Source organism: Delphinus delphis, chromosome 17 (assembly GCF_949987515.2).
Source record: "Delphinus delphis chromosome 17, mDelDel1.2, whole genome shotgun sequence".
Lineage (NCBI taxonomy): Eukaryota > Metazoa > Chordata > Mammalia > Artiodactyla > Delphinidae > Delphinus > Delphinus delphis.
Genome location: NC_082699.1, coordinates 1,994,497 through 2,011,285, shown reverse-complemented (window position 1 = coordinate 2,011,285; position 16,789 = coordinate 1,994,497). Strand labels below are relative to the sequence as shown.

Below are 16,789 nucleotides of genomic sequence, written 5' to 3'. Positions count from 1 at the left end.
TTCATGTCTGCAAAGACCCCAAGCGGCCTTTCTCTGGCCCAGCTTCATCAGGAGCCTGTGTCACTCTCCTGTCCCATAAGACTGGTCCGGATTTCAGAACCGGACACGTGGCAGAGACTTTCACGCCTACGGCTCTCTGCATCCACGTTATTCATGTTTTCAGAGAAATTGTTCCGATAGCCTTGACCAGCACTTTCAAATGATTACAGGGAAGTGTTCAAATATTCTTTTTTGTTTGCTCTTAAAAATACATGAAAAGCCTGAGAGGGGACAACGATTGTCTGTCTCTTTGAACTAATGTTTTTTGAATTTGTGACAAGAAAATATATGCACAGCACAAAAAGAACACTGCAACTTCACGTGACTTTCTTAACTTTAATTTTGATATTCAAGAGCGAGGAAGACATTTTAAATATGCAGAGAGAAGCTCAACTACCCATGGAAGATGAGAACTAATTTGAGTTAGTGACATACATTTCTCTCCGCTCCCTGATCATCATAACCATGGCTTCCTGCACCGCAAATTAAAGCACGTCTTGAACACATTTGCACTCTCTGCTTTAAATGAATCGTGGCAGCTGGATATTTTTAGCTGACTAGAGTTAATGCCCTTAGAGGAAATCTGCAGTCTATGTAACCACACGTGCTACACAGTCTCCACATGGAATAATTCTAAAGGACTAACCTTATATAAACCTGGGCTTATACACTAATACGTATCAAGTTTTACATTGTTTCCACTTTTCAGGTTGATTTGTTGGAAACCCTTTCATGAATATAAGTGAAGTATTTGAACAGTTTATTTGCTTACATACAACCTCTTACAAAATAAATTGGTCATAAAGATTATAGCCTGCCTCCTATTTCTGCCTCTGCTATTGAATAAATCAGAATATTGGCAAATTAGATCCCTGACCCTTCCACCAAGTGAGGACAGAGTGAGAAGACACCAGATATGAACCAAAAAGGGGTGGGGGGGGCCTCATCAAAGGACTAGAACATGATCTAGGTGCCTTAATCTAGGACTTCCGCACCCAGAACTGTGAGAGACAAATTTCTGTTGTTTGTTGCTGTTATTATCTGCTGGATTTTGTTATAGCAGCCTGGAAGGACGAAGACATATGGTGTAACGTTTAGGCAATAACTAAAACAAAACAAAAGAATGCATATATAACAATATAATAGAGGGAATATTAAAAAATAAAAATGTTTAATTATTTCAGAAAGTAAGAAAAAAGTTAAAGAAAATAGAATACAGAAACTAGTGTCTTGAGACAAAGGACTTTTTTCTTGAATATATATAAAACTCTCAAATCTCAACAGTAAAAAAATAAATAAAAATATATAAGCAAAGCCGATTACAAAATGGTCAAAAGACGAAGAGACATTTCACCAAAGAGGATTTCATGTGATAAATAAGCACATGAAAAGATGCTGAACATCACCAGGATATGCAAATTCAGGTCACAGTGATATATCATACCTATATCTTACACCTGTAAGAACGGTAAAGTAAAAGACAGCAGCAACTCCCAATTCTGGCAAAGATGTAGAGAAACTGGATGGCTCATATCCTGCTGGGGGGAATGTAAAACTGTACAGCCACCTACAAAACAATGTGTCTGTTTCTCAATAAACGAAACATGCTGTTACCACACAACCAAGTACTCGAGTTCTTGAACATTTACCTGAAGAAATGGAAAGGCACACTCCCACAATAATCTATACAAAACGTTCATTGCATCTTTATTTAGAATTAACTGGAACAACCCAGGTGTCCTTTAAGGGAGGAATTTTTAAAATGTGATACATCCATACTATCGGAAATAAAAAGGGACAAACAACTGAAAAACGCAACCACTAGGAAGAATTACCGAAGAATTATGCCGAGTGAGAAAATTCAATCCAGTACAGTTACATAATGTAGGATTCCATTTACATAATGTTCTTAAAATGACAAGATAATGAGAGGTGAAGAACAGAGTAGTGAGTTGTCATGTGATGGGGAAGAAGGATGCTGGCATGGTTATAGACAGGCAACAGGAGGGCTCTTGTGGTGATGGAACTCTTCCACCTTGTGCCTGGGTTGGTGGATATGAGAACATGAGCATGTGATGTAATTCTATAGAACTAAACATACAGACACACAGACACACACATACACACACTCTTACACACTCAGGCATGTGAAATCTGCATGAATGAGTGGTGGATTTTGTCAATGTCAGTTTCCTAAATGGGGTGTTGTACTATAGTTTTGCAAGATGCTACCATTTGGGAAAATGGGCAAAAAAAATGTAATCTCTCTCTATTATTTCTACAACTGCATATGAATATAAGTATCTCAAAACAAAAATTTTAATTATAAAGAACTAGAGTGTTGAATAGAAAGCAGATACTAAGATGGCAGATATAATCTCTAATATACCAGTGATTATGTTAAAAGCAACTAGACTAGGGCTTCCCTGGTGGCGCAGTGGTTGAGAGTCCGCCTGCCGATGCAGGGGACACGGGTTCGTGCCCCGGTCCGGGAGGATCCCACATGCCGCGGGGCAGCTGGGCCCGTGAGCCATGGCCGCTGAGCCTGCGCGTCTGGAGCCTGTGCTCCGCAACGGGAGAGGCCACGACAGTGAGAGGCCCACGTACCGCAAAAAAAAAAAAAAAAGCAACTAGACTAAATAATCCAATTAAAAGACTAAGATCATTACTTTGAATTTAAAAAAAAAAGAAAAAAAGTATATGCGACACAGAAGAGATACATATTACAGCACAGGGCTAAAAAGAGTTGAAAGAAATGGATAAAAGAATATACAGTGTAGACACCTGATGTAATTCTTGAAGGTAAGGAAAAATTCCAGAGATACAGGACATTTCATAGTGATAAAAGGGTCATCATCAGGAAATTGTAAAAAATCTAAATCTGTTTGTATCCGATAATATAGAATTAAATATATAAAGCAAGTCATGACACACTTAAAGGAGAAATACACAAAGCCACCATCATACTGCGAGACGAATGCATTTCCCTCAGTATCTGAGACGATAAACAGACAAAAACACCATCAATGACACAGAGGGTCAGAATCCCTAATGAACAAATACAACCTAGTTGAAACACGTAGACACTTAACTAAGGAAGATGACACTCCACATTCTTTTTTTGTTTTGCGGTACGCGGGCCTCTCACTGCCGTGGCCTCTCCCGTTGCGGAGCACAGGCTCCGGACGCGCAGGCTCAGCGGCCATGGCTCACGGGCCCAGCCGCTCCGCGGCATGTGGGATCTTCCCGGACCGGGGCACGAACCCGCGTCCCCTGCATCGGCAGGCGGACTCTCAACCACTGCGCCACCAGGGAAGCCCGACACTGCACATTCTTTGAAGTGCATATGGGACACCCGTCAAAATTATTTATATGCTAGGTGAAATCAAGTCTCAACAGATATCAAAGGGCTGAAAGCATTCAGCATGAAATCATACGAGAAAGCAATAACAAAAGAGAATTTTAAAAATCTCAAACTATTTTGAAATTTTGCAATACACTTGTAAATAGCCCGTGGGTCAAAGAATTAATTGTAACAAAAATTAGGGAACACTATTAAATACATAATAAAAATATCTGACTATCAGTACCGGTGAGCCTCCAATCCCGGGCAAGGGAGAGCAGCCCGCCCCTCCCAAGGGCTCCTGATACAACTAAAGGACCTTGAACGTGACCCGAGGGCCAGCACAGGCAGCTCCTGAAAGGTGGAAGGGTAGGGCGACTGCCGGGGCCGTGCGGCTGAGAGGTAACTGGGGGTCAGTCTCCTGAACTTCCCTGTCGCCTCCCGTGTATCCTAGGCAGGGTCCTCCAGGGTCTCCATCCAGGATGACCAAGAGCAAGACAAGAAAGTGCTTCCAGGAGCGTCTGTCCTCGTAGTGCGAAGGCTAGCAAAGCAGCGGGCTAGAAGCATTGCACCTTTTTGGCGGCCTGCCCTAATCTGGCCCAACGTCAGTGGCACCGCCACCCTTCCCCCCAGGGTTCCAGCAGGCAGAGCAGCAGCTGGTCTTGCCCCTGTCCTCCCGTCCCCGCCTGCTGGTGTTCAAGGCGTCGAGCGGCAAGCTGCCCTGCCCATCCCCACCCGCGTGAACCAAGCAGCGCTCCGAGCCCCCGCCCCGTCCCGGTAGCGTGAGGTCCAGCGGAGAGCTGAGGCTCCCTACCCGCCTGCAGCCGTTAGACTGAGTGAGGCGGCCCGAGATGGAGCTGCTCAGCCCTCTGCCCCCTTCCCATGCTGACCGCTCTGGCCCAGCAGGACCTCAGGCTCCAACCCACCCGTCATCCCCAAGGTGGGGTGAGGTGGGGGGGTGAGGTGGGGGGGTGGGGAGAGGTGGGGGGGAGGTGGGGGGGGAGGTGGGGGGGGTGAGGTGGTGGGAGCCGGCCGACTGCCCTCAGCCCCCGCTCCCTCCGCTGCCCTCCGTCAGCCGAGCTCCGTGGAGAGTTGAGCGTTCACCGCTGCCCGGCAGCGATAAGGCGGTGCCGCTGCCCCTGCCGCCCACCCTCCCTGGTGGCAGCAGAGCCGAGCCAGCCACTGAGCTGACCCCCGACTCAGAGGCAACGGGGTGATGGAGCTGGTACCTGACCGTCACCCGGGCTCGGTCAGCAGGGCTGAGAACTGAGCCGAACCTAAGCCTCGAGCACCTGCAGTGAGGTGCGTTTTACTACATTGCGCTATTCTTCTGCGGGTCTTCCTACTTCTAGAAACCTGAAGGTAAGACCCGTAAGGCATGTCATGTCACTCCAGGTCTCAATTGCAATCAACAGACGAGCGGAGGCCGCTGACATGAACTCACCGACTCAGGTCTGTCCCGGGCACGTACTGGGAGAACCGGGAATGCAGCAGAGGGATCAGCCTGAGGTCACACCACCGCTTTTCCCACCTCAGGCCCGGGGACGCGGGCCACGAAGAGCAGGACAGCGTGTCCTGAAAAGACAACAAACGTTCAGCAGTGCTGTTGTGTTTCTGTGTTTTCAGTGTTGATGTCACACCCTTGTCATCTGAGGGGTATTTTACCCTTAGACAATCAGAAGACATTTATAGAAAACCACAGGAAATCCCTGTTCGCTGGCAATAAAGGTATATTTGTTCATTTTGCTGTTAATGGAATTCTATAAGAAAGTGAGGAGGGAATCACTGAGATTAAGAATTGTAGTGAAAACAGGAAAAATGGGCAGAGGAGAAGGAAGAAGAAATAAAGTAGCGACGACTGAATTCATTCAAGAATGAGAAAGATGGGGCAGAACTGTAATTACAGTGAACTAGTAGGTGACAAAAATCCAGAAAGTTCAATTAGCAAATATTTTCTATCTGCTAAGCACTAAACGTTGTTACAAGGGCTTGCGATTCATCCCTTACTTAAAAGTATTTGTGAGAATGAATATTCCCATAAAACAGCCCTCCAACACTCAGGAAATCTTTGTCCATTGTTTCAATCTCATGTTTATGTCAATAAAATGTCTGTATTTTCTTATATTGTTTTAATGTTAAGACATACTACTGGTTTAAAATTACATATATTTTAAGTTTCATAAAAAGCTTAAGTTTTTTTCCTTACGTATACAAAAGACACATCTTTGAATACATTTGAGTTTTTCAGCAGATGTTGATCATGTTTCTTTCATTGGATCAGCTTCCCTGTTAGGATTCTTCCTGGCCCCAGCACAGGAATGACGTTGACATGCAGTCGGCCTGGGCTGTACCAGCCAAGCCGCCACCTGATCAGAGGACTGCTGACACGGACGGGTGTCTCTCTAGGCTATAGATTCTATAATTTTTGAGTGATGGTGCTAGAAGGAGATTCTATTTTAGTCTAAATGTTGAGCCTCTGTGAGTCTAGATATTATTAACTTTTCTTTCAGTTATTAACTTCTTCAAAATTGCTTATTTGGGGAGAGGGGAAAACTTCCATTATTTTCACTAGAGGTTGAGAGTTCTCTGGCATTAAGTTAATTGTCAACCATCGTGCCAATGAAAGTCTACGAAATCCTTCGAGCATTTTCGAGCACCGGCAAGGAGGCCTGGCTGACAAGAGCGAGGGGCTCCACTGGTGACAGGTCTCCGGGACACACAGCCTTTGGTGCAAGACGGCTGCTTTCAGTGCTTCTTCTATGGTGACTGAAAGGCACAGGCCCAGGTTCCCATTAATCGTTTCCTCTCTCCTGGCCCTCACGTCAGATGTCACAGACGGGCAGCGTGTGAGGGCTGAGGCTCCCCATAGGAATTAGACCATCTGGTTCAAAGTCCCGATTTCCCACCTGATGAGGGCCGGGGCAAGTTACGTAGCTCTTCTGTGCCACAGCGCACCCATCTCCAGAGACAAGGCTGTCACCGAAGGAAAACCTAAGGTTTCTAGAAGCAGTAAATTATTGCTTCCCGTCTTTTCTGCATGAGGGCACTTGAAACCACAATCCTGTGTGACACCCTGGGGTAAATGGGTGCGGTTTCTGTGGCCAGGCCTGACCTGACCGAGCAGCCCCATCACTAAGCTCACAGCAGCGCGCGGCTGAAACCTGCTCCCGGGCGCCGTGCTCGAGGCCCACGCCTGGGAGGGTGCACAGTCAGGCGTCTACACGAGGCCCCCAGCCGGCCAGCAACAGGGCCAGGATTCACTCCGACCTACGTCTCTCTGACACCACAGCACAGCATTTAACTTCCATAGTCAGAGCTGAAACCATGGAAAGAATGACTCAGACGTCTGCCTGGATTATTTCACAGTTTTGCAACGTAACTTTAGGCAAATTATTTATTTCCTGTCGTTCATGAAAAGCACAAAGAGATCCTCTCACTTCATTGTTCCCTGAACAGATAGAAAATGTAAAAGAACATAAAAGACACAGGTAATGGAATCTGGAGAATGACAATCACCAACAGGTGAGGATGAGGAGTTTTACAATCACATTTCATAGCCTTCATGGACCAGCAGATGTAAAGCACATGTGGTCTTTGGCATGTCCTGACGCAGCACCCTGACCGGGTGTCTTTATGTACCGAAGTTGTCAGCATGTCACTTTCTTCTATGTTTCTTTCTTATCAAAAATACGAGATAAGTCTCACTTCAGCTACTGAACTAATCAGGGTTAATGTATTTCATTTCACAGATCTGTTATTTACAGTGGAATAGCTGGTATCTTTTGGAAATTATTTATCCTTATTATTTATTTTAATTCCAATAGCAGAATATAAATTTGCTTTCTAGTCTTGTTGTGTAACAGCAGTCTCGGAGTTATTTTTAATTGTATAAAAAACGATCTAAAAACACAAGAATTTTTATGGCTTTAAGGCCCATAACTACTTTTCAAGAGCTTTATTCTTCAGTGTCAAGAATGTTGTTTCCTATAATATTAATAGTGTGAACGGGAAAAGTAGCATTTACAGAGCCTTTACTTTAAAATAAACTCTCTTCTCAAAATGTAACACATTCAAGGTATATTGCCGTACGGTAACCTCAAGAGCAATTATCAGGCCAAAATAGAACAGCATACAGGGCAGAGCGCTGATCCAGCTTTCGGTAAGGATTTGCCTTAAAAGCATCGTTAAAGGTTTATAGTTAAGAAAAACGTTCCTCAGAATCTGGTAGCTGGTGTCTGAATTTAAGTCTCCTGGTGAGCACAAGCAAATTCTTTCTTCACTTTGGCTAGCAAACCGGGAGAACCTTGGATATGCTAGAATTGGTGATCTCAGGCCCTTAGAAGGACTAGACTACGTTTTTATGTAAGAAAGTGGAGTGATGTTAATATGTACATTACAAGGTGTTATTTTCTCATATGTGTAAAATGCTGCCTTAAAATACACACAGAAAGTTTGAGGGAACTCACATGGCACCTGCTTACGCAAAATTTCCGTCAGAGAATAATTCAGGCACAGGAACTAAAAACAGAGTCCCTGGGCCTGGACAGAGGTGAGGACGCAGACACAGCAGAGGACCGGGTGCTTCTCTTACGGACCGCGTCTCTGCGATCTGCACACTCTCGGTGAAACGCGCCTCCCGGGGCCCAGGTGCCTCATTATTTAGTGATGGGTCACGAGGAGACACGCTCTGACTGCCCCTCGTGTCATGAACCCCTGAGTAGACACGTCCTCCACCCCTCAACCGGCTGCCGACCCTGCGTGACCCACTCGGGTCTGATTCCCAGGCGGGCTCACGTTTGGTCTGAAGTCCCCCATTTTTGTTGATTTCTGTAAGTCAGATGTTCAAAGCCTCTAGCAGCCCTTTTCTCTGACATTAGAAGGCTAACGTCCATTGCAATTTTCCTGCTTACATTACAGTTACTTTTACAGATCTGGATTTTAAACTTTGGGGCCAGGAGCCATAATGGACTTCCTCCCACGGCACCTTGAAGAGGGTTTTCTCAGAGCAGGTTCTCAGCACATATCCAATTAACTTAAATGCAATTACTGTCTTTATTTTTATTACACTTTGATTTATATATGTCTTGATTCTTGTTGTCTAAAACATCATAAGTGCCATTAATTTCCTTACACTTAAAGATCTTTAGCAATGTCAAATAATGTTCAATCCTAATGCTAAAAATGGAAATAAAATATGCCTCCTGAAAATGGAACGATACAACTCAGTAAGAACAATTTATGATGATAGGTTTTCTGAAAAGTTTACAGCTGGATTTGTTTGGGACAGCCATGTTACAGAACTGCTGAGCAGTTTCCTTTCTCATTATGCCTTTGTAAAGGAAGACATTATATCGAGCAACCACATAGAGGCACAGGTCATGTAACCAAGTCTGTAGATGCTGTTGTGTACATCAGTGGAATGAGTTCAAAACGGACCAGAATGGCTCCTACCCACAGACCTTCCTGTCCACTTATTATTACATAGGAGTCCAAGGGTACAGGGGCAAGAACTAGAATAAAAATATTCCTAGGCACCTTTGTCCCCACTCCACAGTAAATGGCAGAGCTGAGATGGGGACTCTTGTGTGAGTGACCTGGGTGGGGAAAGCTCTCAGGAGAAAGTGGATGAGGAGGGAACACCTGGCTATATGTGGGCTCCTGAGGGCGGGTGGCCACCGTGTCACCTGCCAAGGCCGGGGAGGCTGCCTCTGTGCCCCATCTCTGCGTCCTCGGCTGCAGCCATACCGATTCCAGGCAGAGACTCCTGTAAGAGGGGCAGTGACCCTCACAGCAGCGGGGCTCAGGGCACCACCCAGCACAAAGGACTGGAAAGACATCAAAGGCCTCAAGAGCGTCTCCACTGGAAGGGACGGAGGTGAGCAGAGCAATTACTGAAGCAAGAGGCAAAGACTGGGTGGGAGGTTGTAAGAGCCTTGAGGAGGGAGCTGATGGGAGCACAGGACGTGTATTTTCGTTCTCTCAACAGGAAATTAAGGCACTCAGATCTTGCCATCTTCTGAAGATCCCGCATTTTAAGTATTAACTATCGTGTGACAGTTATTTCTCTGGTAACACAAGTAAAAGAGAAGGGCAGTGAAGTATACCCAGATGGGGCTGGTTTATACTTGTAGAGATAACCTTTGATGTTGCCAAGGGTTCCTCTTTCAGAGCAAAAACACAAACAGATGAAAAGGACGTGGAGGCCCGTGGGACTCAGCTGAGATTATGCTGTGCAGCGCTGCATGGTGAGGGCCACGGAGACCTGCAGATGTCCACAGGAGGACTCTGGAGTAAAGTGCCACCGTGAGCTCAAGAGTTTCCAATGGACAGTGAGCCACCCAAGTCAGAGGAAGCTCCATGGCACATACATCCTAATGCATGGAACAGAAAGATAAAATTCTACATAAAGTGAGCTCCGCTTCTCTTCATGTTTGTGAGCACAGGGGAAATTGTTAGTGTCACATTTAACCAGAGGGAATCGTTTTGTCTTTAGAAAGTGTACATGTTTTGAAGGGTGAAATACAAGGAGTTTCCAAATATTTATAAAAGAAAAAAAAACCTGTTTACTCCAAAGTACAGGTGGAAAATAATAATGGACACTTTCTAAAACAAACATGCCAAATGTATCAATTATGAAATACATGTATAGTTTAATATTCCTCACACTTTATACAATGTGTAGGTTAGATTTTCTCCCTTTATATTGATTCCCTGGTGTGCATGAAGATTGCTAAGCAATCCTAATATATGGCAAATTATATAGCTACTTTTAGCTAAATAATTTCAAAAGAAAAATGATAAAAATTATGTCAAATTATTTAGAACATGAAATTACATATAACATGCAATGTTATAAAATGACTGTATGATTTTACACGTGACCTCTCGAAGTCGTCTCTAGAGCTTACAAAGGGCTTAACACAGACCTGAGAGGGGAAAAAATAACAGACCTACTTATTTTTCTCCTCCCTGAATTATCATAATTCTCAAAAAATAAAGCAGCCGAGGATTTCAACTACATCAGAGAAACCGGGTCCTAGACCAGCTTGTGCAAACTCTAACTACATACATTTTTCTTGGGTGCCCTCATTAATGGGGACTGTGCCCTGGGCCTCTTACTGTGTTGTTGGGATGATAGTTGAGGTGTAAGCCACTGTCGCAGAGGGGAGAGGAGGTGCCACTGCTCTGGTCACTCGGTGCACCTGCGGGAAGAGTCACAGCATCGTTGGTTAGAAGCCCACTTGTTCTACACGGACACCTTCTACACTGCGTACTTCAGTACACTCAGTGGTATCAGGTAAGCCAGGTAGTAAAATAAATCTGTATTTCACTTATATCAAAGCCAGAGTTTTGCAAGTAAACAAAAATTAAAATTAAAACCTAAAGTGGCCCCAAAAGAGACCTGCAAATATTTATCTTTTCTTTTCTTTTTATTTTTTTTAACAACTTTATTGGAGTATAATTGCTTTACAATGGTGTGTTAGTTTCTGCTTTATAACAAAGTGAATCAGCTATACGTATACATATAGCCCCATATCCCCTCCCTCTTGCGTCTCCCTCTCACCCTCCCTATCCCACCCCTCTCGGTGGTCACAAAGCACTGAGCTGATCTCCCTGTGCTATGTGACTGCTTCCCACTAGCTATCTGTTTTTCGTTTGGTAGTGTATCTATGTCCATGCCATTCTCTCACTTCGTCCCAGCTTACCCCTCCTCCCCCGTGTCCTCAAGTCCATTCTCTACGTCTAAATATTTATCTTTGATTTCATAAATATTAAGGTTTTATTAAGGGAAATATGCAACCATATAAAAAATACTATTTCATTTTATTATCCAAAGTGTCCTATTCTTATGAATCATACTTAGAATGGTGCAAGATTTTGTTTGGCTACAAAATTCTATTTAATATCATGTCTTATCTACTAGCAAATCCCATGTTTATTTACCATAACACTCTATGATGCAAAAAAAGTTTGTAAGTGCTCTGTCTTTACAACTGTTCTTGGTATATACTGTAATTGGAAGCACCCTCACTGACACTATTTAATTTTGTGAATTCGCAACTAAAACACTTCGTATTAGATCCTCATGAGAAACCTACCAATGTCTATTTTTAAAAGATGAGTGTTTAATATGTATAAAATAACTAATAAAAATCTGCTGTATAAAAAAATAAAGATGAGTAATATACGTCTTAAAGATTTGTGATTTTTCTAAGATTTTAAAATTTAGTAATTGTTTCAGTCAGGATTAAAATACATATTTCTTGATTTCTGATTCATTGCTTTTTCTGTAAACATTATATTTTTGGAGTTGTTAATGTAGATAAATATGATCTATTAATGTAATTGATTCCCAATTTTTATTTGACATACAACACTTAAATGCAAACATCATTACAGGTTACGCTCCTAATGTATTAACCGACGTGCTCAAAAAAACCCAAAAAATGACGCTGCTCTCCTCTTTTATGACCCTGAAATTCTATAGTTTTCCTGGTGCTAAGAAGGGAAACAGGCTTTTTTGCTATACTAGCCTAGATATAGTTTTCACACTCTTTAAATCTTAAGAAGTTCATACTTTATATTTGCTATTTTTTCTTTTGATGTTTTCTCTGCATTTCTCTCTTATGAGACAATATTTTTAATGGACACACATATTACTTTAAAACTCATATGCATTTTGAACTGAATAAAATGAAAACATAGCATATCAAATTCTGTAATGCATCGACAGCAGTCCTTTGGAATTTAAAGACTTAACTATAGCACAAAAAGAAGGTAGATGTAAACTCAGTGATCTATGCTTGTGTCTTAAGATGTTAGAAGTGGAAGAGCAAACAAAGTAAACAGAAGACAGAAAATAATAAAAATAAAAGTGAAAAGCAATGAAACAGCACACTGAAAATAACACAGAACTAACCAAGACGAAAATGGGTTTTTGGAACGATTAATAAAACCCATAGCAAAAATGATCTAGTAAAAGAGAGAAAATATAAATTATAAGTATCAGGAGTGAAGGAGGAGGCATTACTGCAAATCAACAGATATTAAAAGGATAATGAAAAGATATGATGAATAACTTCATGCAAAGATTGACAACTTAGTTGAAATGAACAAAAATATTGAAAAAAATCTAACCCAAATTTACAAAAGAAGAAAAGAGAATATCAAAGAAGTCCTATATCCATTTAAGAAATTAATTCATACAAAACAAAAATGATAATTCTAGGACCAGATTGCTTCTCTGGTGAATTTATTCCATCACTTAAGAAAGAGATATGATCTCTGTTAAACAATTTCTCTCTGGAAATAGGAGTTACAACTTCACAGCTTATACAAAGACATAATAACCCTGGTACCAAAATCCCACTAAAACACTACAGGAAAAGAAAAGTACATCTGGAAATCTTTAATGCACAAAGATTTAAAAAAAAATAGCAATACATTAGCAAATTAAAACATGTAATATACATTAAAAAATAGGCCATGACCATGATGTTTATCCTAGGAATGCAGCAAGCTTTATTTGGCATTCAAAATCAATTTTTAAAAAGTCACCTTATCAACAGAATAAAAAAAAGAGAAAAAATGTAATATCTCAATGGATGGAAAAATATTTGACACAACTCAACATTAACTTCTATTAAAAAAAAGAAGGGAAAAGAAAAATCCTCAGGAACCCAGTAATATAAAGGCACCTCTATTCTATTCTAATAAAGGGCATCTATGAACACCCACAGCTGATGCCACACTTAATGGTGAAAAACTGGAAGATTTCCCACTAAGATCCTGAGCAGGAGAAGGACGTCTGCACTCAGCACTTCACTCAGCATTTTACAAGAGGCCCGAGCTGTTGCAATAGATGACCTGCCCCTCCCCCGCAAAGAAAGGAATTAAAAGAAATACAGCTTGGAAAGAAACAAGCAAAACATTATTTGCAGATGACATAACTTTATATGTAGAAAAATTTAGAGAAAGTACAAAAATCTTACTGGTTAATAAGAAAATTAAACTATGCTGCAGAATGTTGATATATAAAAATGTGATGTGTTATTGTTTCTATGTGTTAGCAACAGATAATTAGAAAATTAAATCTTTAAAATATTATTTACAATAAAACAAAAACATAAAATGCTTAAAATAAACTTAATGTAAGATATGCAATATTTTCCCACTGGAAACATTAAAATATTGATGAGAAAAATTAAAATATAAATAAATGGAAAGATATGTTTGTGGAATGAAAGGTTTAAAATTGTTAAGGTGTTAATTATATTAATTGTCTATAAATTCAGTCACATTCCAAATCATAATAGTTTTTTAAATAGAAATTGATGTGCTATTTTAAAATGGATGCAGTAATGCCAAGAATCTAGAATAGCCAAATGATCTTGAAGTATCACAAAGTTGAAGAGCCTATCCTAGGTGACTTTTTAAAGTATTATAAAGCTGCAATAATCAACAGTGTGGTTTTGGTGAAAGAACAGACGCATACATTAGTGGAAATAAGATAGTGATTCCTTCATTCTTGATTCCTACCTCGGAACCAAAACATCACTAATATAAGATAGATTATAAACTTAAACACAAAAATCAATGCTATAAAGCTGCTTGCAAAAGTGTAGGCAGATATCCTTGCAACCTTGTGGCAGGCAAATATTTCTTAGAAAAGATGCAAAAAACCAAAAACATATACAACGAAAACAACAACAAAATGGTAAATTAGATCTTATCAAAATCAAAAAGTTGTGCAAACTTGACACACGTTTAGGTAAAAAAGACAGTCGTGCACAGAATGTTTGTAACACATATAGCTAACAAAAAGCTTACTATAAACAGGCTTATCGACTCCTTCAGTGTGATAATATAAAGGCATACCAACAGAAAAATGGGGAAAAGACGTGAGCAGACACATTACAAAATAAGATATGCAAATGGATAATAAAATATGCAAATAGCACAGGAGGTAATCATCATTAGCCTTCAGGGAAATGCAAATTAAAACTACAATTCGGTACCACTACACACTCAAGAGAATAGCTAAAGAAATTTTTGACCATCAAATATTGGAATTCATGGAGAGCAGCCAGACCTCTCTCATCCGCCACTGGAGTGGACAGTGGGGGGTTGTAAACACACGCCCACCTTAGAAATGTATTTGGCAGTTTGTTAGCAAGTTGATTACACATCCGTCTTGTGACTCAGCAATTCCACTCCTAGGTACTTATAGTAGTGACATAAAATACTATGACTTCCAGAAGCCTTGTACGAGAATGTTTATGGCCCCTTTATTTACAGTAGCCAAATACCGGAAACAGTTCTGCTGTCTACCAGCAGGAGAATGCATTACCAAACTCTACTACACTCATACGGTAGAATACTATACAGCAATGTAAATAAATAACCTCCTGAAATATGTTAACACGAGACGGTTCATAAGGAAAGAAGCAGACGTAAAAGAATAAATGCAGTTTGATTACATTAATACTTGATGACAAGAAATTAAGTCAGTAGCTGTTTCTGGGAATGTTATTTACTGGAAGAGGCACAGCAGAACCGTTCTGTGATCTAAAGGGATGTGGCTTAAGCAAATGTGAGCGTCTGTCAGAGCTGATCCCACTGAGCATTGAGGATCTCTGCATTTCAGTTCATGTAAACTATGCCTCAGTTAAAAATAATAATTCTTTGCTTTTAGCAAAAACTATAATATGCATTTCATTTCATAATATGAAAATAGATACAGAAAGTTTTAAGTAGTTCTTATGAAAATTATTACATTTCCACATAGACTGGGGCTTCCTGCAATCTCCCTGTTCTCATCAGGACAAATGAAGTGTAAATGCTTATTTAGTAAGTTCAGTAGCCAAATAAGAGAATATTATTTTCTACTTAGAGAATATATATTCATCAAACAATATGAATGAAATTTTAATAGAGATACAAAATGTATATGTTTGATATGACATTTATTTTTAAAGTAAATAATATTTCCCCAGTTATAGGTTGGAAAATAACTAAATGTGAATACATTCTGAAACACAGACAACAGCTGTTCCCTTTGGAGAAGGGTTAATTGAATGCTTTGTGATATTAAAGAAAACTGTTTGCATTCAGGCAGGAATCCCAACTTTAAAAATAAATTACTGCCAGGAAATAATGGCTTAGAAAGTAAATGTGACGGGAGCATTTTACCTAATCTTCATACATGCTTACATGCACAATCTTCGTTCAGTGGGAGTTTGAGGAAAGCAGGTGCTCTTTTAAAAAATGAGACCGTCAGGGTCACTTCTTCTCCGGCATTCCGAAGAACCTGAACCTAACATAAAACATAATAAAAATGATACCATTATCAGTACGCTGGCAAAAACTTTTGTACGACTGAAAACCCTTGAAATAATGGGTTGTCTTTTCCATGTCTCACAGTTTTCCCTAGTGGTCAGAAACATTTTATGGCAGATGGAGGGGATGAAAGATCTAACACTGAAGGAATGCAGCCATCCACACCCTTCCTCTTCCCATCATCCTGTGGTCCCTGTTCACTCACAATGTCATCATCTTCCATTCACATTTATCAAGGCTCTCGTGAGTTTATGGTTCTTGTTAGGTCTACAGAAAGATGTAGTGCTCGAACCACTATATTTATTAATTTACTAAATATTTATTGAACATCCATGATGCACTATTTGGAGATCTATGAATAAATTACCCTGCAGATTTGACCAGCGTGCTAATTCTAATTAAAGTTGTTCCAATTCACTCAAACACTTTTGCAAAAACTAAATGGTTATTATTTTCCCACTATATCATTGTACATTTTCTTTTCCTTTCCCTGAAAATTTAGAATAATGATGGAGACAGCTATTATCAATAACTCTCAACTCTCTAAATTATAGAATTACTAGGTCTATTTCTACCAGTTAAATAATGATAATTTCTCAAAATATTATACCACAACAAATGTTAGCAATATTAAAAGAAGTTCAGAAAGCTGAGGATTATTTATAGCAAACATACCTGGAAAATATGTAAGTATATATATAATTTAAAAACTCACATAAACTAAGAGAAGAATTAAGAATAATTAGTGAAGAAGCAATTAATAAACATGGGGACATAATTTATTAAACACATAGAAAAATGCTCGCCATACAGTCATTAAAGGATTGACTATCAACATGGTTTAGAATGACTTCTGCTCCCTACAAGATGGCATAAAGTTCTCTCTCCCAAACAAGTACAACTAAAACACTGAAAAAAGTGCCAGACACAACCAAGTAGAACTCTGAAAGGTAGAGAGAAAAAAAACCAATTAGGGCTCCCAGGCCTGGAGGAAGAGCACAGATCTTTCCCAACAGAGGGGTGGTCCACCCACCTCTAGGTGAAGCATCCCTTTATCCACTTAGTGGC

At 40.5% G+C, this 16,789-nt stretch overlaps 1 protein-coding gene across 2 annotated transcripts in view; it reads right to left on the bottom strand.

The window, feature by feature from the left end:
- The window catches only part of SNTG1 (syntrophin gamma 1), a 460,317-nt gene that overhangs the window by 107,733 nt on the left and 335,795 nt on the right, over window positions 1-16,789 (bottom strand). For both annotated transcript variants that reach the window (XM_060035135.2, XM_060035134.2), the window contains 3 exons: window positions 15,596-15,698; window positions 10,502-10,584; window positions 4,827-4,957 (listed from right to left, as the gene is read on the bottom strand). In XM_060035135.2, the coding sequence (XP_059891118.1) occupies window positions 4,827-4,957; window positions 10,502-10,584; window positions 15,596-15,698 (317 nt within the window). The remainder of the gene's footprint in view (window positions 1-4,826; window positions 4,958-10,501; window positions 10,585-15,595; window positions 15,699-16,789) is intronic.